General features: G+C 44.4%; 1 protein-coding gene across 4 annotated transcripts in view; it reads left to right on the top strand.

The window, feature by feature from the left end:
- trappc9 (trafficking protein particle complex subunit 9) overlaps positions 1-27,500 on the top strand; it is a 201,686-nt gene that overhangs the window by 106,615 nt on the left and 67,571 nt on the right. For all 4 annotated transcript variants that reach the window (XM_060886331.1, XM_060886330.1, XM_060886329.1 and 1 more), the window contains 3 exons: positions 14,820-14,962; positions 19,530-19,637; positions 25,432-25,585. In XM_060886331.1, the coding sequence (XP_060742314.1) occupies positions 14,820-14,962; positions 19,530-19,637; positions 25,432-25,585 (405 nt within the window). The remainder of the gene's footprint in view (positions 1-14,819; positions 14,963-19,529; positions 19,638-25,431; positions 25,586-27,500) is intronic.

Raw genomic sequence — 27,500 nt, 5'->3', positions numbered from 1 at the left:
TCACACTACACCACACTACACAACACAACAGCACACTACACTACACAACATACCAGCACACTACACTACACTGCACCACACTACACAACACAACAGCACACTACACTACACTACACTACACAACACAACAGCACACTACACTACACTACACAACACAACAGCACACTACACTACACTGCACCACACTACACAACACATCACACTACACCACACTACACAACACAACAGCACACTACACTACACAACATACCAGCACACTACACTACACTGCACCACACTACACAACACAACAGCACACTACACTACACTACACAACACAACAGCACACTACACTACACTACACAACAGCACACTACACTACACTGCACCACACTACACAACAGCATACTACCCTACACTACACAACACAACAGCACACTACACTACACAACATACCAGCACACTACACTACACTGCACCACACTACACAACACAACAGCACACTACACTACACTGCACAACACAACAGCACACTACACTGCACCACACTACACAACAGCACACTACACTACACAACACAACAGCACACTACACTACACAACATACCAGCACACTACACTACACTGCACCACACAACACAACAGCACACTACACTACACAACACTACACCACACTACACAACACATCACACTACACCACACTACACTGCACCACACTACACAACACAACAGCATGCTACACAACACTGCACGACACCACACTACACCACGCTACACTACGCTACGCTACACTATGCTATACTACACCACGCTACACTACTGTATGCTACACCACGCTACACTATGCTACACTACACCACGATACACTACACCACACCACGCTACACTATGCTACACCACACCACGCTACACTATGCTACACTACACCACGCTACACTATGCTACACCACGCTACACTACACCACACCACGCTACACTATGCTACACTACACCACGCTACACTATGCTACACTACACCACACTACATTATGCTACACTACACCACGCTACACTATGCTACACTACACCACGCTACACTATGCTACACCACGCTACACTATGCTATACTATGTTACGATACACTACGCTACATTATGCTACACTACACCACGCTACACTTTACTAGGCTACATTACACTATGCTACAGTATGCTACACCACACCACACAGAGTAACTCCACTAGCATAAATGTTTCCTATTTAAGAGCCAAAATTAATGTGAATGAATGTGTGTGTTAGTAATGTGTGTGTGTGTGTGTGTGTGTGTGTGAGAAAGAGAGAGAGAGATTTAGACAGGAAGAAATGACTAATGGGGGGATAAAAAAAACACTCTGAAAATGGTGAGTGAGTATAGCTAGAGATACAAAAGACAATGAAGTTTGAGATAAAAAAAGAAAAGAAGAATAAGAGTGATGAAGGGATCAAAAGAGATGAATGGACAGATAGAGAGATAAAGGCGGTAGGATGCACGAGACAGAGTGATGGACAAACATGGAAGGAGAAGATAAAAAAGAAAGAAAGAGGGTTTTTATTAAGACTGACGAAACAAGGGGCGAAGTGGAAAAAAGATGGACAGATGAGAAAGGGATTAAAGGAGAACGAGTGAGAGAGATGGATAGATGAGGTCGAAGAGAGAATGGCAGGCAGGGTTAGACAAGATGAGATCATAGTTCAGAAAAAGAAAGTGAGTAGTGTAGGAAAGATTAACGGACGAGACAACTGAGGAAAACAGAGAGATAGACAGATGAGATAAGAGAGATGAAAGGAGGATGAAGGTGAGAGAGGAGGAGGTAGGTCATTTTAAAGCTGTGTGATGGTATCAGCGTGCGTGTGAGTGTGAGTTGACGTGTAATGGGTGAAAAGAACGTCCTGTCTCTCTTGTGCACGCGCACACACACACGCACACGCACACACACACACACACACACACACACACACACACACACACACACACACACACACACACACATTCAGACAGTCTCAGTCAGCAGGGCTACACTTGTCCTCGCTGCCCTCCTCTCTTTCTTTTCCTTTTCTTCCTCTGGCTGATTCGTCAGTCGTGAAGTTCCTTCCATCAGCATGTCTTTGTCCTCAGTCTGACCTGTTGTCATTTTCCAGAACGTCTAGTCGGATCACGAGCGTTTCTCAGAAATGTCACATAATGTTGTTTACTTCTAAACACTAGTGACAGTGAGACAGTGAGGGAGGAGGGTGGTGTCATTAGGCTGAGATGATGGATTTCTGTTCTGACCCGGTACACGGTATTGGACTGATGTTGTTTTGAAAACTTCTAGATCAGTATGTGACTTTCTAGAACATTTTAGATTACATATTAAATACTCAGGCAAGCTGCCATGACCAGAAGCACTTACCAGAGACCCAGACATGCTCTCTAGAATATTCGAGACCCCTGATGCGTAATGGCAGTAGCAGATGAGCACAGCAAAGCATGCTCTAGCATTTTAGACACCCATATGAAAGGTTGAATACCAGAAATCTCTTGAACATTCTAGACCCTGATGCTGAAAGGCAGCGCCAGGTTTACATTCCAGAAACACACTCTAGAATCATTGAGACCGATTTTTAGAAAAAAACGTTGAAGCAGAATATACAAGAAAGCTCTAGAATATTCTAGACTCTGATACACCATAGCAGCACCAGATGACAATACCAGAAACCAAGAAACATTCAGTACAATTCCCTGGAGCATTTTAGATCCCTGATCTCTAGAACATCTGAAGCACTGATGTACAATGTTGAAGGCAGATGCACATTCGAGAAATCCAGGAATGTTCTGGTTCCCTGACACATTGTAAAGCGTGTCTAGATTCCAGATGCACCAAACAGAATGGACGTGCACACACACTAAGGTAAAAGAAGCCATTCCTGCTATCTAGAACAACCTCAGTACATGAACTTTTCTGCAAACCAGTTGCACACTAACTAAAGTCACTCCCTTAGACATTTTAGACTCTCCAGAACTTTCTAGAATGCGGCCTAGATCCCGTTATTTTAGATGGATAGAACATGTTGTAATTGATATATGAGTTTGTGACTGTAGCCTTTGTTTTGATGATATTGTCATGAACAACTAATCACGCTGTAAAAACGGAATGGTGTGGAACAAGAGGTTCTGTCGGTTCTGTAGTCATGCTGCCGATGCGAGCTCGTGCCGTATCCTGATGTGATTTATTCGAGAGATTGGTTTGTTTACTGTCGTTTGGAGCATGTCGAGTAAATTAGAAACAAGCCCGTCGTGTGATGAGCATGAACGGGCGGCTGACTGCGGCACAGGATGGGGGGGTAGAGGGAGGGATGGAGGGAGGGAGAGAAAGAGAAAGAGAAAGAGAGAGAGAGAGAGAGAGAGAGAGAATCTCACCTATTCTGGATTAATACATTATTATTTATGTTATTGCAGAGTCAATCCTATTCATGTTAATCTTTTTGTTCCTTACACACACACACACACACACACACACACACACACACACACACATATTGATGGGTCAGCATGCTCCTGAGGCGAACAGCTGGAGCAGCACTGGATCATTTACACAGCGAGGAAGAGAAAGAGAGAGAGAGGATTGTATTGGCTTTGTGCTATTTTTAGCCTGTAGTGGATGGAGAGCAGCTTCACACACAGATGCTGAGCCAGATAAAGCTGACTTACAGTGGAGGGAAGGGGAAGAATAGAGCGAGATATAAAGGATGTAAGAAGGAATATAGGTGAAAATGGATAGAAAGAAAAAAGGACAATGACAGAATTGTATTCTATAGAAAAACATCATTTGCACACTAGTAATGTGTTGCTCTCCTCCTGAGCACATAGAGGACCCACCTCCGTCACTGAGACTGACAGATCCAGAGGCCACGCCTCCTTCACTGAGACTGACAGGTTCAGAGGCCACGCCTCCTTCACTGAGACTGACAGGTCCAGATGCCGCGCCTCCTTCACTGAGACTGACAGGTTCAGAGACCACGCCTCCTTCACTGAGACTGACAGGTTCAGAGGCCATGCCTCTTTCACTGAGACTGACAGGTCCAGAGGCCACACCTCCTTCACTGAGACTGACAGGGTCAGAGGCCACGCCTCCTTCACTGAGACTTCACTGAGAGGCCACGCCATCTTCACTGAGACTGACAGGACCAGAGGCCACGCCTCCTTCACTGAGACTGTCAGGTCCAGAGGCCATGCCTCCTTCACTGAGACTGACAGGTTCAGAGACCACGCCTCCTTCACTGAGACTTCACTGAGAGGCCACGCCATCTTCACTGAGACTGACAGGTTCAGAGACCACGCCTCTTTCACTGAGACTGACAGGTCCAGAGGCCACACCTCCTTCACTGAGACTGACAGGGTCAGAGGCCACGCCTCCTTCACTGAGACTTCACTGAGAGGCCACGCCATCTTCACTGAGACTGACAGGACCAGAGGCCACGCCTCCTTCACTGAGACTGTCAGGTCCAGAGGCCATGCCTCCTTCACTGAGACTGACAGGTTCAGAGGCCATGCCTCTTTCACTGAGACTGACAGGTTCAGAGACCACGCCTCCTTCTCTGAGACTCACAGGTCCAGAGGCCACGCCTCCTTCACTGAGACTGACAGGTTCAGAAGCCACACCTCCTTCACTGAGACTGACAGGTTCAGAGACCACGCCTCCTTCACTGAGACTTCACTGAGAGGCCACGCCATCTTCACTGAGACTGACAGGTCCAGAGGCCACGCCTCCTTCACTGAGACTGTCAGGTCCAGAGGCCACGCCTCCTTCACTGAGACTGACAGGTTCAGAGGCCATGCCTCTTTCACTGAGACTGACAGGTTCAGAGACCACGCCTCCTTCACTGAGACTCACAGGTCCAGAGGCCACGCCTCCTTCACTGAGACTGACAGGTTCAGAAGCCACACCTCCTTCACTGAGACTGACAGGTTCAGAGACCACGCCTCCTTCACTGAGACTTCACTGAGAGGCCACGCCATCTTCACTGAGACTGACAGGTCCAGAGGCCACGCCTCCTTCACTGAGACTGTCAGGTCCAGAGGCCACGCCTCCTTCACTGAGACTGACAGGTTCAGAGACCACGCCTCCTTCACTGAGACTGACAGGTTCAGAGGCCATGCCTCTTTCACTGAGACTGACAGGTTCAGAGACCACACCTCCTTCACTGAGACTGACAGGTTCAGAGACCACGCCTCCTTCACTTTGACTATTTAGAGATATCTGGAAGAGCAGATAATTAAACTGGTGTGTGTGTGTGTGTGTGTGTGTGTGTGTGTGTGTTAAAAACCAAATATGTGTCTATAAGACATGTGTATAAGATTAGGCAAATCAGAATGAGCATTATGGTAAATGAGGCTGCAACTGTTAAAAAGGCAGAACATTAAGAAATATAAATGTGTGGGGGACACACAGAGGGGGGAGACGGGGGAGGGAGGGAGGGAGAGAGAGAGAGAGAGAGAGAGAGAGAGAGAGAGAGAGAGAGAGAGAGAGAGAGAGACAGAGAGAGAGAGAGAGAGAGAGAGAGAGAGAGAGAGGGGGTATAGAGAGATTTAAGTATTTAAATACTTAAATAACTTGTTGAAACTAAACATAAAACAGTCAATTAGAAAATAGAAATGTGCTAAAAAGTAATGAAATGGAAAAAACAAAAATGATAGAAAAGTAAGTTTATTATTTTTTTCTCTGCCAGCGTTTATAGGCTCTTCCTCGTTTGGCCCCAGAATATTAATGATGTTGATTTAAAATCTTCACCAGCAACTAAAAACCAGATCAAAAAGACTTTCTAAAAGACTGAACCAAGTTCTAAATGAGAGCTAAAAATAATATTAAAAGTAAATGGCACGTGAGCGTGTGTGTGTGTGTGTGTGTGTGTACTGTATGTCTGTGTGTGTGTGTACTGTATGTCTGTGTGTGTGTGTACTGTATGTCTGTGTGTGTGTGTGTGTGTGTACTGTATGTCTGTGTGTGTGTGTAGTGTGTGTGTGTGTGTGTGTGTGTGTATGTATGTGTTTGTGTGTGTGTGTGTGTGCGCGTATGTTTGTTTGTGTGTACTGTATGTCTGTGTGTGTATGTGTGTGTATGTGTTTGTGTGTGTATGTGTGTGTGCGCGAGAGTGTGTGTGTGTGCGCGAGAGTGTGTGTGTGTGCGCGAGAGTGTGTGTGCGCGCGCGTGCGTGTGGGTGTGCGTGTGTGAGACAACAGTTTAAACAGAAAGCAGGTATAAGTGAACGTGATGTTAGAATTAAAGCCAGTGGTTTTACAGGATGTGACTGAGGCAGATGATGTGATGGGCTGAATGTGTGCAGTGAAAACTGTAATCAATCAATCTTCTGTAGTCACGTGTGGGAACAGCATACAGGATGTCTGTACTGTTAGTCTGACATGTTTATTATTAACACACACACACACACACACACACACACACACACACACACACACACATACAAAAAAGCATATCCCTGCATCAGACTGTTAGGTTTAGTTTATAAAGTTACACTTTAAAGAAGCAACACAATTCTCCATTCACTTCTTTCTTTCTTTCTTTCTTTCTTTCTTTCTTTCTTTCTTACACAAACACACACACCCACACACACACACGCACACGCACACAGATCATTTATAAGCTTTTTGTAGAGCTCCTCAATCACCATGCCTGCAGTCATACTAGCATTTTTCACTATTGCTTTGTGTGTCTCTCTCTCTCTCTCTCTCTCTCTCTCTCTCTCTCTCTCTCTCTCTCTCTCTCTCTCTCTCTCTCTCTCTCTCACACACACACACACACACACACACACACACACACACACACACACACACACACACACACACACACACACACACACACATCTATCAGTCTGTTAAAAGCGTCATTTTACACTTCACTGCTTCGGCGGTGGAGACCTTTTGGCTTTCAGTGAAGCGTGAAACCACGCAACTGCCCTGTGTTTGTGTGTCTGTGTGTGTGTGTCTCTGTGTGTGTGTGTGTGTGTGTATGTTCATCTTCAGGAAGTCCTTAGTCTGCACCCAGGGGCCAGGAAATAACCGCAATACATCACCACACCGATGAGCTGCCAGAGTCGGATCTCACACGCACGCACACACACGCACACGCACATACACACACACGCACACACGCACACACACACACAATAGATGGAGTACCAGACTTTAGACTTTAATAGAATGAAAAACTGTGCTGTTGTAATCATTACAACAGCAATAATAATAATAATAATAATAATAATAATAATAGTCACATTTATGTATTTATTTATTGAAACATTTGGAGGTTATTCCTCCATTACTATTGTCCTCACATGATAATTGTTATAATTACACAGATGTTTAGTTTTTATAACTGTGCTATGCACATGAGTGCATACACACACACACACACACACACACACACACACACACACACACACACACACACACACACACACTGTACTCATCATCCGGCAGCCAAGCCGACCTGTTCTCTAATGAGTGGCCATCTGGAGAGGCTGCCATGAACCACCGTGTGTGTGTGTGCACGCGCGTGTGCGTGCGTGTGTGTGCGTGCATGTGTGTGCATGTGTGTGCGTGTGCGTGCGTGTGCGTGCGTGCGTGTGTGTGTGAATAAATTATATGCATACACACATGTAGAAACATGCTACTTAGGATCCTATTCTTGCATTTACTGTGTGTGTGTGTGTGTGTGTGTGTAAGAGAGAGAGATTGTTTGGGTCACTGAGATCTGGATCACAGTGCAGATGAGCTTGTAACACACACTGAGGGTGAGGTGTGAGAGCAGTGGAGTTGGACACTATGTAGAGAGACGGTCTAGTGCTCACTCCTGTGTGGAGAAATGGAGCGTAATTAACCTTCTTTTATCCTGCTTTCATTTATCCACTATACTCCCCTTTAACTTACTATACTCCCCTTTAACTTACTATACTCCCCTTTAACTTACTATACTCCCCTTTAACTTACTATACTCCCCTTTAACTTACTATACTCCCCTTTAACTTACTATACTCCCCTTTAACTTACTATACTCCCCTTTAACTTACTATACTCCCCTTTAACTTACTATACTCCCCTTTAACATATTATACTCCCCTTTAACTTACTATACTCCCCTTTAACTTACTATACTCCCCTTTAACATATTATACTCCCCTTTAACATATTATACTCCCCTTTAACTTACTATACTCCCCTTTAACTTACTATACTCCCCTTTAACTTACTATACTCCCCTTTAACATATTATACTCCCCTTTAACATATTATACTCCCCTTTAACTTACTATACTCCCCTTTAACTTACTATACTCCCCTTTAACTTACTATACTCCCCTTTAACATATTATACTCCCCTTTAACTTACTATACTCCCCTTTAACATATTATACTCCCCTTTAACATATTATACTCCCCTTTAACTTACTATACTCCCCTTTAACATATTATACTCCCCTTTAACTTACTATACTCCCCTTTAACATATTATACTCCCCTTTAACTTACTATACTCCCCTTTAACATATTATACTCCCCTTTAACTTACTATACTCCCCTTTAACTTACTATACTCCCCTTTAACATATTATACTCCCCTTTAACTTACTATACTCCCCTTTAACATATTATACTCCCCTTTAACTTACTATACTCCCCTTTAACATATTATACTCCCCTTTAACTTATTATACTCCCCTTTAACATATTATACTCCCCTTTAACATATTATACTCCCATTTAACATATTATACTCCCCTTTAACTTACTATACTCCCCTTTAACTTACTATACTCCCCTTTAACTTATTATACTCCCCTTTAACATATTATACTCCCCTTTAACATATTATACTCCCCTTTAACTTACTATACTCCCCTTTAACATATTATACTCCCCTTTAACATATTATACTCCCCTTTAACTTACTATACTCCCCTTTAACTTACTATACTCCCCTTTAACATATTATACTCCCCTTTAACTTACTATACTCCCCTTTAACATATTATACTCCCCTTTAACTTACTATACTCCCCTTTAACTTACTATACTCCCCTTTAACATATTATACTCCCCTTTAACTTACTATACTCCCCTTTAACATATTATACTCCCCTTTAACATATTATACTCCCCTTTAACATATTATACTCCCCTTTAACTTACTATACTCCCCTTTAACATATTATACTCCCCTTTAACATATTATACTCCCCTTTAACTTACTATACTCCCCTTTAACATATTATACTCCCCTTTAACTTACTATACTCCCCTTTAACATATTATACTCCCCTTTAACTTACTATACTCCCCTTTAACATATTATACTCCCCTTTAACTTACTATACTCCCCTTTAACATATTATACTCCCCTTTAACTTACTATACTCCCCTTTAACATATTATACTCCCCTTTAACTTACTATACTCCCCTTTAACATATTATACTCCCCTTTAACTTACTATACTCCCCTTTAACTTACTATACTCCCCTTTAACTTACTATACTCCCCTTTAACTTACTATACTCCCCTTTAACATATTATACTCCCCTTTAACTTACTATACTCTCCTTTAACATATTATACTCTCCTTTAACATATTATACTCCCCTTTAACATATTATACTCCCCTTTAACTTACTATACTCCCCTTTAACATATTATACTCCCCTTTAACTTACTATACTCCCCTTTAACATATTATACTCCCCTTTAACTTACTATACTCCCCTTTAACTTACTATACTCCCCTTTAACTTATACTCCCCTTTAACATATTATACTCCCCTTTAACTTACTATACTCCCCTTTAACTTACTATACTCCCCTTTAACTTACTATACTCTCCTTTAACATATTATACTCCCCTTTAACATATTATACTCCCCTTTAACTTACTATACTCCCCTTTAACTTACTATACTCCCCTTTAACATATTATACTCCCCTTTAACTTACTATACTCCCCTTTAACATATTATACTCCCCTTTAACTTACTATACTCCCCTTTAACATATTATACTCCCCTTTAACTTACTATACTCCCCTTTAACATATTATACTCCCCTTTAACTTACTATACTCCCCTTTAACTTACTATACTCTCCTTTAACATATTATACTCCCCTTTAACATATTATACTCCCCTTTAACTTACTATACTCCCCTTTAACTTACTATACTCCCCTTTAACATATTATACTCCCCTTTAACTTACTATACTCCCCTTTAACATATTATACTCCCCTTTAACATATTATACTCCCCTTTAACATATTATACTCCCCTTTAACATATTATACTCCCCTTTAACATATTATACTCCCCTTTAACCTACTATACTCTACTTTATTGACTTCATTCTACTTCATCCTATTATACTCAGCTCATATTCTCTCTCTCTATATATATTCAATGTATATTCTTTATATTCTATAATCTACTGCTATTTTATACTTAACTTTATCCACTATACTTTATAGACTTTATTCTACTTTATCCTACTACAACCCACTTTGTGTTACTGTACTTTACTTCACTTGTTCCTACTGACTTTCCTTCCCCTTGTCTCTAGTGCATACCTCCACCTCTCCAGGCTCAACTTAACCTCTTCTCTACTCTAACTACAGATCAAAATGTCATTCACGAGCGTCACAGTCCACGAGCCCTGCTGTCTGATCTCGTCCGTCAACCTGTCCATCACCACAGCAAACAATAAAGGGCTAATCGCTGATTATTGATGCAATCCCACTTCCACCACGAACCAGTCTGTCATTTCTACTGCACGCCTCGCCGCTGTCTCTCTGTCCTCATACATATCCTTCACCACCCTCACATACGTATCTGCCTTTCCTGACTTTCTCCTCTCTCTGTACCCTGTTGTACACTTTCTCTAAATCCACAAGCACACAATGCAATTCATTCTGACCTTCTCTATACTACTTCATCAACGTTCTCAAAGCAAACATAGCATCCGTCGTGCTCTTCCTTGAAATGAAACCATATTGCTGCTCACAGATCATCACCTCTTCTCTCATTTACATTTACAGCATTTGGCAGACGTCCTTATCCAGGGTGACGTACAACGGTGCTTTTAAGTCTCTATTGGCGAATACATTAACACTGGTTCAGTAGGTTACAGACTTAGGATACTATCAACCTAAAACTGTTCAGGGTGTGTTTTTAATATACACATACAGTACAACAAACGGGAGAAAGTGCTAGTTGAAGTATTTCAGGAAGAGGTACAGTAGGTCCTTACCCATTTCACCACCTCGGTGCCAGAACAGGAAAGAGTCTTGTTGTATACTTGCCTCTTACCCTGAGAGATGGTGGGACCAGGCAAGCTGTGCTGGTAGATCTGAGGGAACCCATGTGAGGAAATAGCTTCACTAAGAGAGAGAGAGAAAAGGGAGAAAAGGAGACTCTCATCATAGAACGCACTATTTTCCCCTCACCCTCATGTTGTTACTGATCAACATGGTGTTACCCTCATGGTGTCGCTAGCTAGCATTATTATATATAGGATGATGGAGAAACCGATCAGCAGTCAGTCAGGCAAAGCGTGAGAGATTTACACTGTGTGTGTGTGTGTGTGTGTGTGTGTGAGAGACAGAGTGTGAGAGAGAGAGATATCTTGCAGTTGAGAAGACAGTCTTGTGACAGTGAGGAAAAAGTTGTAGCAGCATCACAACAGGGATTAGGGTGTGTGTGTGTGTGTGTGTGTGTGTGTGTGTGTGTGTGTTTTCCCTGGTGTACAATTTGGTTCACACGCATGCACAAACCATTCTGCACCTTTTAATAATTTCAGCCTCCTACCTGCCTGCAGCGTTCCACTGAGAGAATTCAGACAGGGGCAGCACACACACACACACACACACACACACACACACACACACATACACACGCACACACACACACGCACACACACACACACACACACACACACACAGCTTCATTTGTACACTACCTTGTACACAAGCTGAACACAGATTGCTGAAGGGCATAAGAGTTGGCTGAAGATTGCGAGAGAGAGTGTGTGTGTATGTGTGTGTGTGTGTGCGTGTGCTGGATTTTGACCACACAAAGTGATGCAGAAACTTTAGTATACATCAGAAATTATTATTTAATTGTACATTTATTTTTTTCAAAAAAGATCAGATGATTTTTTTTCTTCAGCTGTCCGGTTTGGGGCAGTGTGTTTCCGGTTTGGGTTAGTGTGTGTTTGATCGGTTTGGGCGAGTGTTTGTCCGGTCGGTCTGGGTGAGAGTTTGTCCGGTCGGTCTGGGCGAGTGAGTGTCCGGTCGGTCTGGGCGAGTGAGTGTCCGGTCGGTCTGGGCGAGTGAGTGTCCAGTCGGTTTGGAGCGAGTGTGTGTCCAGTCAGTTTGGAGCGAGTGTGTGTCCAGTCGGTCTGGGCGAGTGATTGTCCGGTCGGTCTGGGCGAGTGCGTGTCCGGTCGGTCTGGGCGAGTGAGTGTCCGGTCGGTCTGGGCGACTGAGTGTCCGGTCGGTCTGGGCGAGTGCGTGTCCGTTTGGTCTGGGCGAGGGCGTGTCCGGTCGGTCTGGGCGAGTGAGTGTCCGGTCGGTCTGGGCGAGTGAGTGTCCGGTCGGTCTGGGCGACTGAGTGTCCGGTCGGTCTGGGCGAGTGAGTGTCCGGTCGGTCTGGGCGAGTGCGTGTCCGTTCGGTCTGGGCGAGTGCGTGTCCGTTCGGTCTGGGCGAGTGAGTGTCCGGTCGGTCTGGGCGAGTGCGTGTCCGGTCGGTCTGGGCGACTGAGTGTCCGGTCGGTCTGGGCGAGTGCGTGTCCGGTCGGTCTGGGCGAGTGAGTGTCCGGTCGGTCTGGGCGAGTGAGTGTCCGGTCGGTCTGGGCGACTGAGTGTCCGGTCGGTCTGGGCGAGTGCGTGTCCGTTCGGTCTGGGCGACTGAGTGTCCGGTCGGTCTGGGCGAGTGATTGTCCAGTCGGTCTGGGCGAGTGCGTGTCCGGTCGGTCTGGGCGAGTGAGTGTCCGGTCGGTCTGGGCGACTGAGTGTCCGTTCGGTCTGGGCGAGTGCGTGTCCGTTTGGTCTGGGCGAGGGCGTGTCCGGTCGGTCTGGGCGAGTGAGTGTCCGGTCGGTCTGGGCGAGTGAGTGTCCGGTCGGTCTGGGCGACTGAGTGTCCGGTCGGTCTGGGCGACTGAGTGTCCGGTCGGTCTGGGCGAGTGCGTGTCCGTTTGGTCTGGGCGAGGGCGTGTCCGTTCGGTCTGGGCGAGTGAGTGTCCGGTCGGTCTGGGCGAGTGCGTGTCCGGTCGGTCTGGGCGACTGAGTGTCCGGTCGGTCTGGGCGAGTGCGTGTCCGGTCGGTCTGGGCGACTGAGTGTCCGGTCGGTCTGGGCGAGTGCGTGTCCGTTCGGTCTGGGCGACTGAGTGTCCGGTCGGTCTGGGCGAGTGCGTGTCCGTTCGGTCTGGGCGACTGAGTGTCCGGTCGGTCTGGGCGAGTGAGTGTCCGATCAGTCTGGGCGAGTGAGTGTCCGGTCAGTCTGGGCGAGTGAGTGTCCGGTCAGTCTGGGCGAGTGCGTGTCCGGTCGGTCTGGGCGACTGAGTGTCCGGTCGGTCTGGGCGACTGAGTGTCCGGTCGGTCTGGGCGAGTGAGTGTTCATGCTGAGACACTTTTCTGCTCATCACAGCTGTAAAGAGTGATTATTATAGTGAGTTACTGTGTCCTTCTCTACAGCTCCAACCAGTCTAATCATTCTTGTCTTATCCCTTTCATCAACATGACACTTCCATCCACAGCTCACTCAGTGTCACACCATTCTGTATAAACTTCAGAGACTGCTGTGTGAAAATATAAAAATAAGATCATCAGAGTCTCAAAAACTCAAACCGCCTCATCTGATCCCACCAACCATCTGATCCCACCAACCATCTGATCCCACCAACCATGTAGCGGTTAAAGTCACAGAGCTAACGGAGATCTTTCAGTATGTAGAAACAGAAGGTTGTTTTGTGTATTGTTTCTGAAATCAAAGTCTGAGAGATGAAACCCAGGCAGGTGTCTTTTGTGTGTGTGTGTGTGTGTGTGTGTGTTTGCGTGGTGTAAAAAGTCTCTCATTAGACAAAGTGTGTCTCTTAAGAAGACTCCTGCTTTGTCTCTCCGTCTCTGTCTCTCTCTCTCTCTCTCTAACACACACACACACACACACACTTCCTCCTTTACCTCGTCTCCTGTCCTCTTTCATCTTTCTGTGTGTGTGCTAAATTAAAGATAAGTCTGTGCAGAGGGGCTTTGATCTGCTATAAGAGGGCAGCGGTAAAGAGTTTAGCTCGCTGTGTGAGGAAACACGGCCTTTATGCAGCTCCTATTAGGGATCTTTTATCCTTCTCCTCACAAACTCGCCAGCGATCATTAAACCCGACAGCTGCTTACTCTGCGGATTTAAAGCTCACGGGATACGTTGGAGGAAAAGTTTTATGAAAAACTGTTTGGTTTATCGATTTTACTCTGAGCCAAGAATAAACTCATCTTTATTAATAAAGCTCTGTGTTGTTCAGTAAGTATGGAATACACTTCAGGACATGTTGCTGTAGGAAAATAACCCACGATATGGTGGTGTGATGTCACCACACAGGTTTCCTACCTTCCCACCAAGAACACTTAAAGGTGCAGTCAGTGTTTCTGCTTAAAGGAGGAACTCCGGTGTTTCTGAGTATCTCAGTACAAAAACGTGCACAAACATCCAAAATGTCAGTCATACAACTCACTCTTTCTCTCTCTCTGTCTCCCTCTCTCTCTCTCTCTCTCTCTCTCTCTCTCTCTCTGCAGACTCTAGAGTGTGTGTTGTGTTTCCGCTACAGTGGAGGTCCAGGTCATGTGGACGGTTACTATAGAGAGCTCAGTCTGGGCATCCGAGTGGACGTGGAGCCTTCTGTGTTCTTCACCAGGGTCAGCACTCTCCCGGCCACAAGGTACACAACCAACCCCCCACCACACACACATACACACACACACACACACACACACAGCTGATAAATGTTTGTCTATAGATAAACAAGCCGTCTCTTCTGCAGACACTGGGTGTGATTGATGGCTTTGCAGCGTCGGTGCTAATAAAGCAATCTCACAAAATCACACTGGCTTCAGATTTCAGAACTTTCACATTGTTCAGAAATAATGTTCTTGTTTATTTTGTTCTCTGATGTTAAACTGATATCATCATTATCCACTGACTATCTGTACAAAAGCCACGCCTCCTTCACTGAGACTGACAGGTACAGAGGCCACACCTCCTTCACTGTTACTGACAGGTACAGAGGCCACGCCTCCTTCACTGAGACTGACAGGTACAGAGGCCACACCTCCTTCACTGTTACTGACAGGTACAGAGGCCACGCCTCCTTCACTGAGACTGACAGGTACAGAGGCCACACCTCCTTCACTGAGACTGACAGGTACAGAGGCCACACCTCCTTCACTTTTAGTGACAGGTACAGAGGCCACACCTCCTTCACTGAGACTGACAGGTACAGAGACCACGCCTCCTTCACTGAGACTGACAGGTACAGAGGCCACGCCTCCTTCACTGAGACTGACAGGTACAGAGGCCACGCCTCCTTCACTTTTAGTGACAGGTACAGAGGCCACACCTCCTTCACTGAGACTGACAGGTACAGAGGCCACGCCTCCTTCACTGAGACTGACAGGTACAGAGGCCACGCCTCCTTCACTGAGACTGACAGGTACAGAGGCCACGCCTCCTTCACTGAGACTGACAGGTACAGAGGCCACACCTCCTTCACTGTTACTGACAGGTACAGAGGCCACGCCTCCTTCACTGAGACTGACATGTACAGAGGCCACACCTCCTTCACTGTTACTGACAGGTACAGAGGCCACGCCTCCTTCACTGAGACTGACAGGTACAGAGGCCACACCTCCTTCACTGAGACTGACAGGTACAGAGGCCACACCTCTTTCACTGTTACTGACAGGTACAGAGGCCACGCCTCCTTCACTGTTCCTGACAGGTACAGAGGCCACACCTCCTTCAATGTTACTGACAGGTACATAGGCCACACCTCCTTCACTGAGACTGACAGGTACAGAGGCCACACCTCCTTCACTGTTACTGACAGGTACAGAGGCCACACCTCCTTCACTATTACTGACAGGTACATAGGCCACACCTCCATCACTGAGACTGACAGGTACAGAGGCCAATGACTGGAGATTGAGAAAGGTAGTCATGAGAGAGAGAGAGAGAGAGAGAGAGAGAGAGAGAGAGAGAATAACTCAGTCAAAATAAATAGAATTGTATCTTTATCTATAATAAAATCTGCCATGTCAGTCATCTTATCTCATCTCTCACTCTTCTCTCTTCCTATTTTATTCTGCTTATAAACAGAGAGAGAGAGAGAGAGAGAGAGAGAGAGAGAGAGAGAGAGAATTCCCAAATATAACCATTTTGCAGTATTTCTGCTGTTATTATGGTTAGACATATTGTTTTCCAGATGTGTTATTGAGTATTCTGGGTCTTCTGGGTGTTTTTGGTGTTCTGGGTGTTCTGGTGCCTACACATGATACACATGAATCACATGATACACATGAATCACATGATACACATGAATCACATGATACACATGAATCACATGATACACATGATACACATGAATCATATGATACACATGAATCACATGATACACATGAATCACATGATACACATGATACAGTACACATGAATCACATGATACACATGATACACATGAATCACATGATACACATGATACACATGATACACATGAATCACATGATACACATGATACAGTACACATGAATCACATGATACACATGAATCACATGATGCGCATGATACGCATGAATCACATGATACGCATGATACGCATGAATCACATGATACGCATGATACACATGATACACATTTATCGCATGATACACATGAATCACATGATACGCATGAATCACATGATACGCATGAATCACATGATACACATGATACACATGAATCACATGATACACATGATACACATGATACACATTTATCGCATGATACACATGAATCGCATGATACACATGATACACATGAATCACATGATACACATGAATCACATGATACACATGATACAGATGATACACATGAATCACGTGATACACATGATACACATGATACACATTTATCGCATGATACACATGATACACATGATACACATGAATCACATGATACACATGAATCACATGATACACATGATGCACATGAATCACATGATACACATGATACACATGATACACATGATGCACATGATGCACATGAATCACATGATACACATGATACACATGATGCACATGAATCACATGATACACATGATACACATGATGCACATGATGCACATGATACACATGATACACATGATACACATGATGCACATGATGCACATGATGCACATGAATCACATGATACACATGATACACATGATGCACATGAATCACATGATACACATGATACACATGATACACATGATGCACATGATGCACATGATACACATGATGCACATGAATCACATGATACACATGATACACATGATACACATGATGCACATGATGCACATGATGCACATGATACACATGAATCACATGAATCACATGATACGCATGAATCACACTGTGTGTACTGAGTGTATATAGTGATCAGTAAAAGCTCCCTTGATGCTTCTGAACTTAAGGACCAGTATCACGTGTCCTGCTGTGTGTGTGTGATCTCACTGTGTGTTGTTCAGCTTGTTTTTGTTCTCCTAGTGTTGAGGGTTGTTTTGTAGGTTCATCACCTGCCCACACACACACACACACACACACACACAGTGGGATTGTGAATTCAAGCTCGTCCCTACAGCTCTGTCGGCTGTGTTGAATAATTTCATCTCCAGACCACACAGCACTCTGCATGCTCATCAGTCCTCGTCCTCGTTTCAGAGAGAGGGAAGGGTGCCACTTTTCACTGTCATGGAAATGAAGAGAAATGAGGAGTTTATTCAGAGATAGATGGACAATGGAGCCAGAGATCAGACCCATTTCATTTATTTATTTATTTATTTTGAGCGTGAACATGAGTGTGAAAATAGTGCTTAAGCATATTAAAAAAAATACACTTTCATGACTAATTCCATCACAGTATGATAACTTTGTTGAGTGATGTGTTGATCTGCAAAATATTTTGGCACCCCCGTCCATCACTGCTTGGCCGATGTGGCACGATATAGGACATGCTAATAAGCTAGCAACTCAGTGTAGTGCAATTGTAGGGCTAATGCCCATAATCATAGTGGTGTATAATGAAAGCGAGTGATGCAGCAGAGCTTTAGTGTTTTAGTCTGTCCATATTTCTCACCTTCTCACCTGTACACTTGGCTCAAACAAGTAATCTTCCAAAGCTTCAAAAAATTCATGCTAATTCTGCCATTAACCCCGTCTCTCTGGTTATCTCGTACATCGCTAACTGGCCGAGCTGAGTCTCTGTGACGTATAAATGTGTTGCATTCTGGGACTTTGCAACAGTAGATTTCTCATAATATGATAATGAAAATCCCTGAAAAAAACAACAACAATGAAAAGTAGCTACTTTCCCGTATGAGAATGTTAGCGTAGTTCTGCTGCATTGTTCATTTACTCCTCAGCCTCATTAGCAAACCTCAAATATCAGCAAAACTAAATATTATGTAGAAGGTTTCAAAACTTCACACACACACACACACGCACACACACACAGAGACACTCACACACGTTCGTGCGCATGCAGTTTAATGCAGGAATGTGGTGTAGAGCGAGGGACCGCTCTGAGGGATGAGGATGGAGAGAGAGTGGAGCTCTTATGGAGTAAGTGCTGCTTTTCTCTGGCTCTGATTCTCGCTTTCTCAGAGCCATTTGGAAATTGGCAGCAGCTCTGCACATGATTCATATCTCATTGATCAGGAGCAGAGACAGAAAGAGAAATCTGTGATTTATTGTTCCATTGTTGTTTTCAGGAAGGTTTTCATTTGGCTTTATTTGGGATTGGGATTTTTATGTTTTGATTTTTTAGAGGATGTTTTTTTACACAGTATTGTCTCAACTGTCTGTTTCTGAAACACCCACCTTCCAAACAGACACACCCACCTGCCAATCAGACACACCCACCTGTCACACACCCACCTGCCAATCAGACACACCCACCTGCCAACCAGACACACCCACCTGTCACACACCCACCTGCCAATCAGGCCCCCCCGCCAATCAGACACACCCACCTGTCACACACTTACCTGCCAATCAGACACACCCACCTGCCAATCAGACACACCCACCTGCCAAGCAGACACGCCCATCTCCCCGTCAAACACACCCACATGACTAGACATACCCGTTTTACATATGGCTTAGGGTTGACTAAAGCAGGAAGACATATATTGTTCATTGTGATTTAATACACATTGTGTGTGTGTGTGTGTGTGTGTGTGTGTGTGTGTCTGTCTGTCTGTCTGTCTACAGTACACGTCAATGCCACTTGCTGCTGGATGTGTTTAACCCCACTGAACATGAACTCACACTCACCACCAGGAACCAGGAGCTGGTGCTCCACTCCAGCGAGTGTCAGAGGTATACACACACACACACACACACACACACATTACACAGAATATTAAGTCATATGGATCACCAGTATGAAGACCTGTAATATTTAAGGTAATCGTGTATGTGTTTATTTTGGTGTTGCTATGGTAACAGCTAATATACGAGCTCCAGGAATAATATATTACAAAATCATCCCGCAGTAAATGTAATAAAATTTTGAAACCTTTGAAATATACATTTACAAGTGCTAAGATTTACTTTGATAGATATAATAAACTAGTGAAAATATGTCAGATGGGCGTGTCTTCGAGTTCATATATGGGCTAAGAGCCACGCCCACTGCAGCTAAACATGCTCAGGTGTGAGGAGGAAATGCATTAAGGACGACGCCGGTGTTAACATGATCAGAATGAATGAATTAATGAATCCATTAGGTGGTTGTCAGTGAGGACTAGTGTGTTAATTTGAGTGTGTGTGTGTGTGTCTGTGTGAGTGCACACTCACTGGTTTCCCATTAGGCTTTGCAGTATGGCATTGATTAATAGATGAAGCTTTAATGCTGTAATCTATGAAATGCATTAATTCGGTGTGTGTGTGTGACTGTGTGCTTGAGGGTGTGTGTGTGTCTGTGTGTGAGTGCATGCGTGTGTGCGTGTGTTGTTCTGCAGCTTTGTGTGTTTGTGTGCGTGCATTCGCGTGTGTCACTGTGTGTGTTTCTGTGTGTCTGTGTGTGTCTCTGTCTGCTTGTGTGTCTCTGTGTATGACTGGTGTGTGTCTCTGTGTGCTTGTGTGTGTGTGTCTCTGTCTGTGTGTGTCTCTGTCTTTGTGTGTGACTGTGTGCTTGAGGGTCTGTGTGCGTGTGTTGTTTTGCAGCTTTGTGTGCTTGCATGTGTTTGTGCACGTCTGTGTTGTTCTGCAGTTTTCTCTGTGTGTGTGTGTGTGTGTGTGTGTGCGTGCGTGTGTGTGTGTTCTGCAGCTTTGTATGTGCGTGCGTGTGTGCGTGCATGTGTGTGTGTTGTTCTGCAGATTTGTGTGCTTGCGTGTGTGTGCATGTGTGTGTTGTTCTGCAGCTTTGTATGTGCGTGCGTGCATGTGTGTGTGTGTTGTTCTGCAGATTTGTGTGCTTGCGTGTGTGTGTGCGTGTGTGTGTTGTTCTGCAGCTTTGTGTGTGTGTGTGTGTGTGTGTGTGCGTGCGTGCGTGCGTGAAGCCTCCCGAGTCAGACTGAGGCGAGCTAAAAATAGAGCTGCGTTTTTCTGCAGATTCAATCATCAGCTGCTGAACACGAGCTAAAAATAACTCTCCTTTTTTCTGTTTTCTTTTCATCTCTTTATCTCACACTCAGATATTTACACCTGTCTCTTTCTCTCTTTCTAATTTTCTCTCCCTTGATCTCTTTTTCTCCACTCTGCCTTTTCTTTTTTTCTTTTCTCTGTTTATCTGTCTGCTATTTTATTTCTATCATTTATCTTTCTCTCTCCTTTCCTGCTGTCTTTATCTCTCTCTCCGTATTCACTCTCTTGCGGTTCGCTGCACTCTTTCTCTCTTTTTAATACTTGATTCTTGTCATTTTCTCATATATTATTATTTTTTATGTTCTTTATCTCTGTTCATGTATCTCTTTCTCTTTTTTTATGATTTCTTCTTCACTTTTATGCTTTGTTTCTCTTTACTTCCTCCGTTTAACTCTCTCTATCTTGTTCTCCCTCTCGCTTTGTTTGTCATCATATGCATTTCTTAATTTATCTTCATTTTCTGTATTTCTACCTTCCTCAAATATATAAATATGTCATCAACTGTGCAAAGAGCACAACGTTTTGTTTTCTAATCTCTCTCTCTCTCTCTCTCTCTCTCTCTCTCTCTCTCTCTCGCTCGCGCGCTGTCTCTGTGTGTGTGTGTGTGTGGGGGGGGGGGGTGGAGCTTACTTACTTACTTACTTACTCACTCTCTTAAAGGTTATAAAATAAAACAGCTGTAACCAGCTTTCACACAAATAAATACGTCTGCCTGATCTCACAGTGGTATCTCTCACTTTCTAAAACCTCGTCACTGCTCCATCTCTGAAACTTACTGTACTGTTAGCTGGTGTAGTTGTTGTAGCTGTATTAGTGTACTGTTAGCTGTGTAGATGTTGTAGCTGTATTAGTGTACTGTTAGCTGGTGTAGATGTTGTAGCTGTATTAGTGTACTGTTAGCTGGTGTAGATGTTGTAGCTGTATTAGTGTATTGTTAGCTGGTGTAGATGTTGTAGCTGTATTAGTGTACTGTTAGCTGGTGTAGTTGTTGTAGCTGTATTAGTGTACTGTTAGCTGGTGTAGATGTTGTAGCTGTATTAGTGTACTGTTAGCTGGTGTAGTTGTTGTAGCTGTATTAGTGTACTGTTAGCTGGTGTAGATGTTGTAGCTGTATTAGTGTACTGTTAGCTGGTGTAGTTGTTGTAGCTGTATTAGTGTACTGTTAGCTGGTGTAGTTGTTGTAGCTGTATTAGTGTACTGTTAGCTGGTGTAGATGTTGTAGCTGTATTAGTGTACTGTTAGCTGGTGTAGTTGTTGTAGCTGTATTAGTGTACTGTTAGCTGGTGTAGTTGTTGTAGCTGTATTAGTGTACTGTTAGCTGGTGTAGATGTTGTAGCTGTATTAGTGTACTGTTAGCTGGTGTAGTTGTTGTAGCTGTATTAGTGTACTGTTAGCTGGTGTAGATGTTGTAGCTGTATTAGTGTACTGTTAGCTGGTGTAGATGTTGTAGCTGTATTAGTGTACTGTTAGCTGTGTAGATGTTGTAGCTGTATTAGTGTACTGTTAGCTGGTGTAGATGTTGTAGCTGTATTAGTGTACTGTTAGCTGGTGTAGATGTTGTAGCTGTATTAGTGTACTGTTAGCTGGTGTAGTTGTTGTAGCTGTATTAGTGTACTGTTAGCTGGTGTACTTGTATAGTAGCTGTATTAGTGTACTGTTAGCTGGTGTAGTTGTTGTAGCTGTATTAGTGTACTGTTAGCTGGTGTAGTTGTTGTAGCTGTATTAGTGTACTGTTAGCTGGTGTAGATGTTGTAGCTGTATTAGTGTACTGTTAGCTGGTGTAGTTGTTGTAGCTGTATTAGTGTACTGTTAGCTGGTGTAGATGTTGTAGCTGTGTTAGTGTACTGTTAGCTGGTGTAGTTGTAGATGTATTAGTGTACTGTTAGCTGGTGTAGTTGTCCATCCATCCATCCATCCATTTTCTACCGCTTATCCGGGACCGGGTCGCGGGGGCAGCAGTCTAAGCAGGGACGCCCAGACTTCCCTCTCCCCAGACACTTCCTCCAGCTTTTCCGGGGGAATACCGAGGCGTTCCCAGGCCAGCCAAGAGACATAGTCCCTCCAGCGTGTCCTAGGTCTTCCCCGGGGCCTCCTCCCGGTTGGACATGCCCGGAACACCTCCCCAGAGAGGCGTCCAGGAGGCATCCGAAACAGATACCCGAGCCACCTCAGCTGACTCCTCTCAATGCGGAGGAGCAGCGGCTCTACTATGAGCTCCTCTCGAGTGACCGAGCTCCTCACCCTATCTCTAAGGGAGCGCCCAGCCACCCTGCAGAGGAAACTAATTTCGGCCGCCTGTATCCGGGATCTTCTCCTTTCAGTCGTGACCCAAAGCTCATGACCATAGGTGAGAATAGGAACGTAGATCGACTGGTAAATAGAGAGCTTTGCCTTGCGGCTCAGCTCTTTCTTCACCACAACAGACCGGTATATCGACCGCATCACTGCAGAAGATACACCGATCCGCCTGTCGATCTCCCGCTCCATCCTTCCCTCACTCGTGAACAAGACCCCAAGATACTTAAACTCCTCCACTTGAGGCAGGAGCTCTCCACCAACCTGAAGGGGACAAGCCACCCTTTTCCGGCTGAGAACCATGGCCTCGGACTTGGAGGTACTGATTCTCATCCTCGCCGCTTGTGATTCCCCTGTAGTTGGAACACACCCTCCGGTCCCCCTTCTTAAACAGAGGGACCACCACCCCAGTCTGCCAGTCCAGAGGCACTGTCCCCAACCGCCACGCGATGTTGCAGAGGCGTGTCAACCAAGACAGCCCCACAACATCCAGAGACTTGAGGTTCTCAGGGCGGATCTCATCCACCCCCGGTGCCTTGCCACTGAGGAGCTTCTCAACTACCTCAGTGACCTCAGCTTGGGGGATTGACGAGTCAATCTGAGCACAACTGAGCCCTCGGCCTCTGCTTCCTCAGTAGAAGACATGTCAGTGGGGTTGAGGAGAACCTCGAAGTACTCCTTCCACCGTCCGAGAATGTCCCCAGTCGAAGTCAGCAGATTTCCACTCCCACTGTAAACAGTGTGTGCAGGGCACTGCTTCCCCCTCCTCACCGAACTCCTCCTAGACCCGAGTTTTTGCTTCCGCAACCACCTGGGCTGAAGCTCACTTGGCCCTCCGGTACCTATCAGCTGCCCCTGGAGTTCCCCAAGCCAACCAGGCTCGATAGAACTCCTTCTTCAGCTTGACGGCATCCCTTACATCCGGGGTCCACCACCGGGTTCGGGGATTGCCACCACGACAGGCACCGGAGACCTTACAGCCACAGCTCCGTGCAGCCGCGTCGACAATGGAAGTGGAGAACATGGTCCACTCGGACTCAATGTCTCCCACCTCCCTCGGGATCTGTTGAAGCTCTGCCGGAGGTCGGAGTTGAAGATCTCTCTGACAGGAGACTCTGCCAAACGTTCCCAGCAGACCCTCACAGTACGTTTGGGACTGCCAAGTCTGTCCAACTTCCTCCCCTGCCATCGGATCCAACTCACCACCAGGTGGTGATCAGTTGACAGCTCCACCCCTCTCTTTACCCGAGTGTCCAAGACATACGGCCGGAGGTCAGATGAAACAACCACAAAGTCGATCATCGACCTCTGATCTAGGGTGTCCTGGTGCCACGTGTACTGATGGACACCCTTATGCTTGAACATGGTGTTCGTTATGGCCAAACTCTGACTAGCACAGAAGTCCAATAACAGAACACCACTCGGGTTCAGGTCGGGGGGGCCGTTCCTCCCAATCAAGCCCCTACAGTCACTCTGAGGAAATCTCACTTTGGTGCTTGTCATCAGAATCACTGCTACCGGAAAGTTCCACAGAAACACACTGCTCTTCTGAACACTGTGTCATAAGGATGGTAAATAATTTACTTTATCACGTGTGTGTCCTTCTATCTGTCTGTATCCACACACACACACACACACACACACACACACACACACACACACACTTACAGCACACAATCCCCTTTGAAGGTCAGTGAGTCAGAGCAGGCATATGGACTGTAGCAGCTTGTTCTGCACATGGATGCACACACGTGTGGGTGGACAAGTGCACAGTGCAACTCTTGCTCTTCTCTTTGCGTGCTTCAGTAATTCAATAAAGTGACCAGAGACAGACGCAGAGGAAATTGGGGGAAAAATACGTCTAAATCATCGATCATACACCGTCCCGGAGTCACAGATTGAGAGATGAATCTGGATGCGCTGTACTTTTGATCTCCACATGTTTGTGCTTGGAGTGCAAGAATCGAACTATAAATAAACCTTAAAATAACGAGAGATTGTTAAAGCTTAATATTTTTTAAGTGTATTTTTAGTGGCTGTATCTTAACCCTAATTCTGCCTGTAATGCACTAGGGTGTGTACATCTGTTATATTGTACCTTATGTAGTGAAAAGGAAGCCATTTTGGATTAATTCAAACGTAAAATGGAGGATTTTATCTCTCTCTCACTCTGTGTGTGTGTGTGTGTGTGTGTGTGTGTGTGTGTGTGTGTGTGTGTGTGTGTGTACAGGATGGCCATCCAGGTGGATAAGTTTGACTTTGAGAGTCTGCCGCTGCCGTCCCACGATGCCATGCAACAGAGCAGCGTGTATGAGCGGGAGGAGGAGAAGCAGCAGGTTCAGGGAGGACATATCAACAGTACACTGCAGCTGCGCTGGACCATTATATCCTTAACAAACACAGCTTTAACTCTACACAACTCTCGTTAGGATTATCTATAGAAATATCGGTCATACCCTCCGCAAAAGCTGCTTGAACTCTGATATTTTATAGACAAATATCAGAGATGGGGGACTCGAGTCATATAACTTGACTCGAGTCAGACTTAAGTTGCAAATTTGAGACTTGCTTGACAAATATTAAAAAAGACTCGACTTGACTTTGACTTGACATTCATGACTTGAGACGTGACTCGGACTTGAGTTAAAAGATTCAAAGACGGGGGACTCGACTTGACTCGAGTCAGACTTAAGTCGCAAATTTGAGACTTGCTTGACAAATATTAAAAAAAGTCATTCATGACTTGAGACTTACTTGTGACGTGCACATGTGACTTACTCCCACCTCTGACAAATATATTAGAAGAGTCGTATAGAGTTAAAACAGAGTTAAAGACATGTTTCTGAAGGATATTGCTGATATTTCTATAAAGAATATAAAGATACGTTTAGAGTTAAAACAGTCATATTGTCCATACGCACTGCTTTACATCTTTTTAACTCGATACAACTTGTTATACGAGTGTCTATAGAAATATCAGCGATATCCTTCAGCAACACGTCTTTTACTCCGTTTTAACGGCATGCAACTTTATCGATTTATTTATCTATAGAAATATCAGTCGTATATTCCCTAAACACTGCTTTAAGTCTTTCGACTCTACACAAGTCTAGTTAAAGGCTTATCTATAGCAATATCAGTATCCCACATAAACAAGGCTTTACCTCTGTTAACTCTACACAACTCTAGTTATTTGCTTATCTATAGAAATATTACTCGTATCCTTCACAGATGCAGTTAAATTCTATTCAACTTTATGTATTTATTAAGACATCCTTATTCTACATCAGTTTAAACTCTATTAAATGGAAATGTTTTTTTTTTTTTTTTGTTAAAAATCCATAAATATATTTATTTGTAGAAATATTCATCATATTCGTCACAACTTTAAATTTCACTAAAGTTAAAAGGTTTCGCTCTTTTTATACTTCGTTCGGCCCAATGACGATATGTAAATTTACAGAAATATCAGTCGGTTTTTCTGCAAACAAAACCATGTCTGCTTTATTTTTTTTCAACTCTATTCACGTTTATTCTGTCTATTTAATTTGCGTTAGTCTTATTCTTCATGCTTTCGATCTTTTTAAACTCTATTCTAATTCAGATATCGGTCACAACCTCAGCAACCTCTGATCTATGTTTTGCACCGCAGGCCCATCCTTTCTCTTTCATTATATTCTATTACATTATCTTTTTTTTTTTTTAAATCTAATTTCCCAGTTTTATTCATTATCATTCGTCCGTACACCTCTAATTAAATCTGTGAATTCTTTTTTTCTATTTTTAAATTCTATTATAAATAGAAATCTCTTTGATGTTTTAAACAACCTGAGACTATTAACTCAGAATTTTTCCACATATGAATGTTGTGTGTGTGATGTGTGCTTGTGTGATGCGTGTGTGTGTGTGTGATGTGTGTTTGTGTGATGTGTGTGATGTGTGCTTGTGTGTGTGTGATGTGTGCTTGTGTGATGTGTGTGTTTGTGGTATGTGTGTGTGTGTGTGTGTGTGTGATGTGTGCTTGTGTGATGTGTGTGTGTGTGTGTGTGTGTGTGTGTGTGTGTGTATTTGTGATGTGTGCTTGTGTGATGTGTGTGTTTGTGGTATGTGTGTGTGTGTATGTGTGTGATGTGTATATTTTCTGAGGGTGACAATCCAACATCTGTCTTTAGCATCTGCCACTGTGCTGAGCTCCCATGTACAGACATATGGGTGTGTGTTTGTTTGTGTGTGTGTGGCGTGTGTGTGTGTGTGTGTGTGTGTGTGTGTGTGTGTGTGTGTGTGGAGAGGATGTATCAT

This window comes from Tachysurus vachellii, chromosome 14 (assembly GCF_030014155.1).
Source record: "Tachysurus vachellii isolate PV-2020 chromosome 14, HZAU_Pvac_v1, whole genome shotgun sequence".
Classification (NCBI taxonomy): domain Eukaryota; kingdom Metazoa; phylum Chordata; class Actinopteri; order Siluriformes; family Bagridae; genus Tachysurus; species Tachysurus vachellii.
This window is presented reverse-complemented; position numbering and strand designations above follow the sequence as displayed.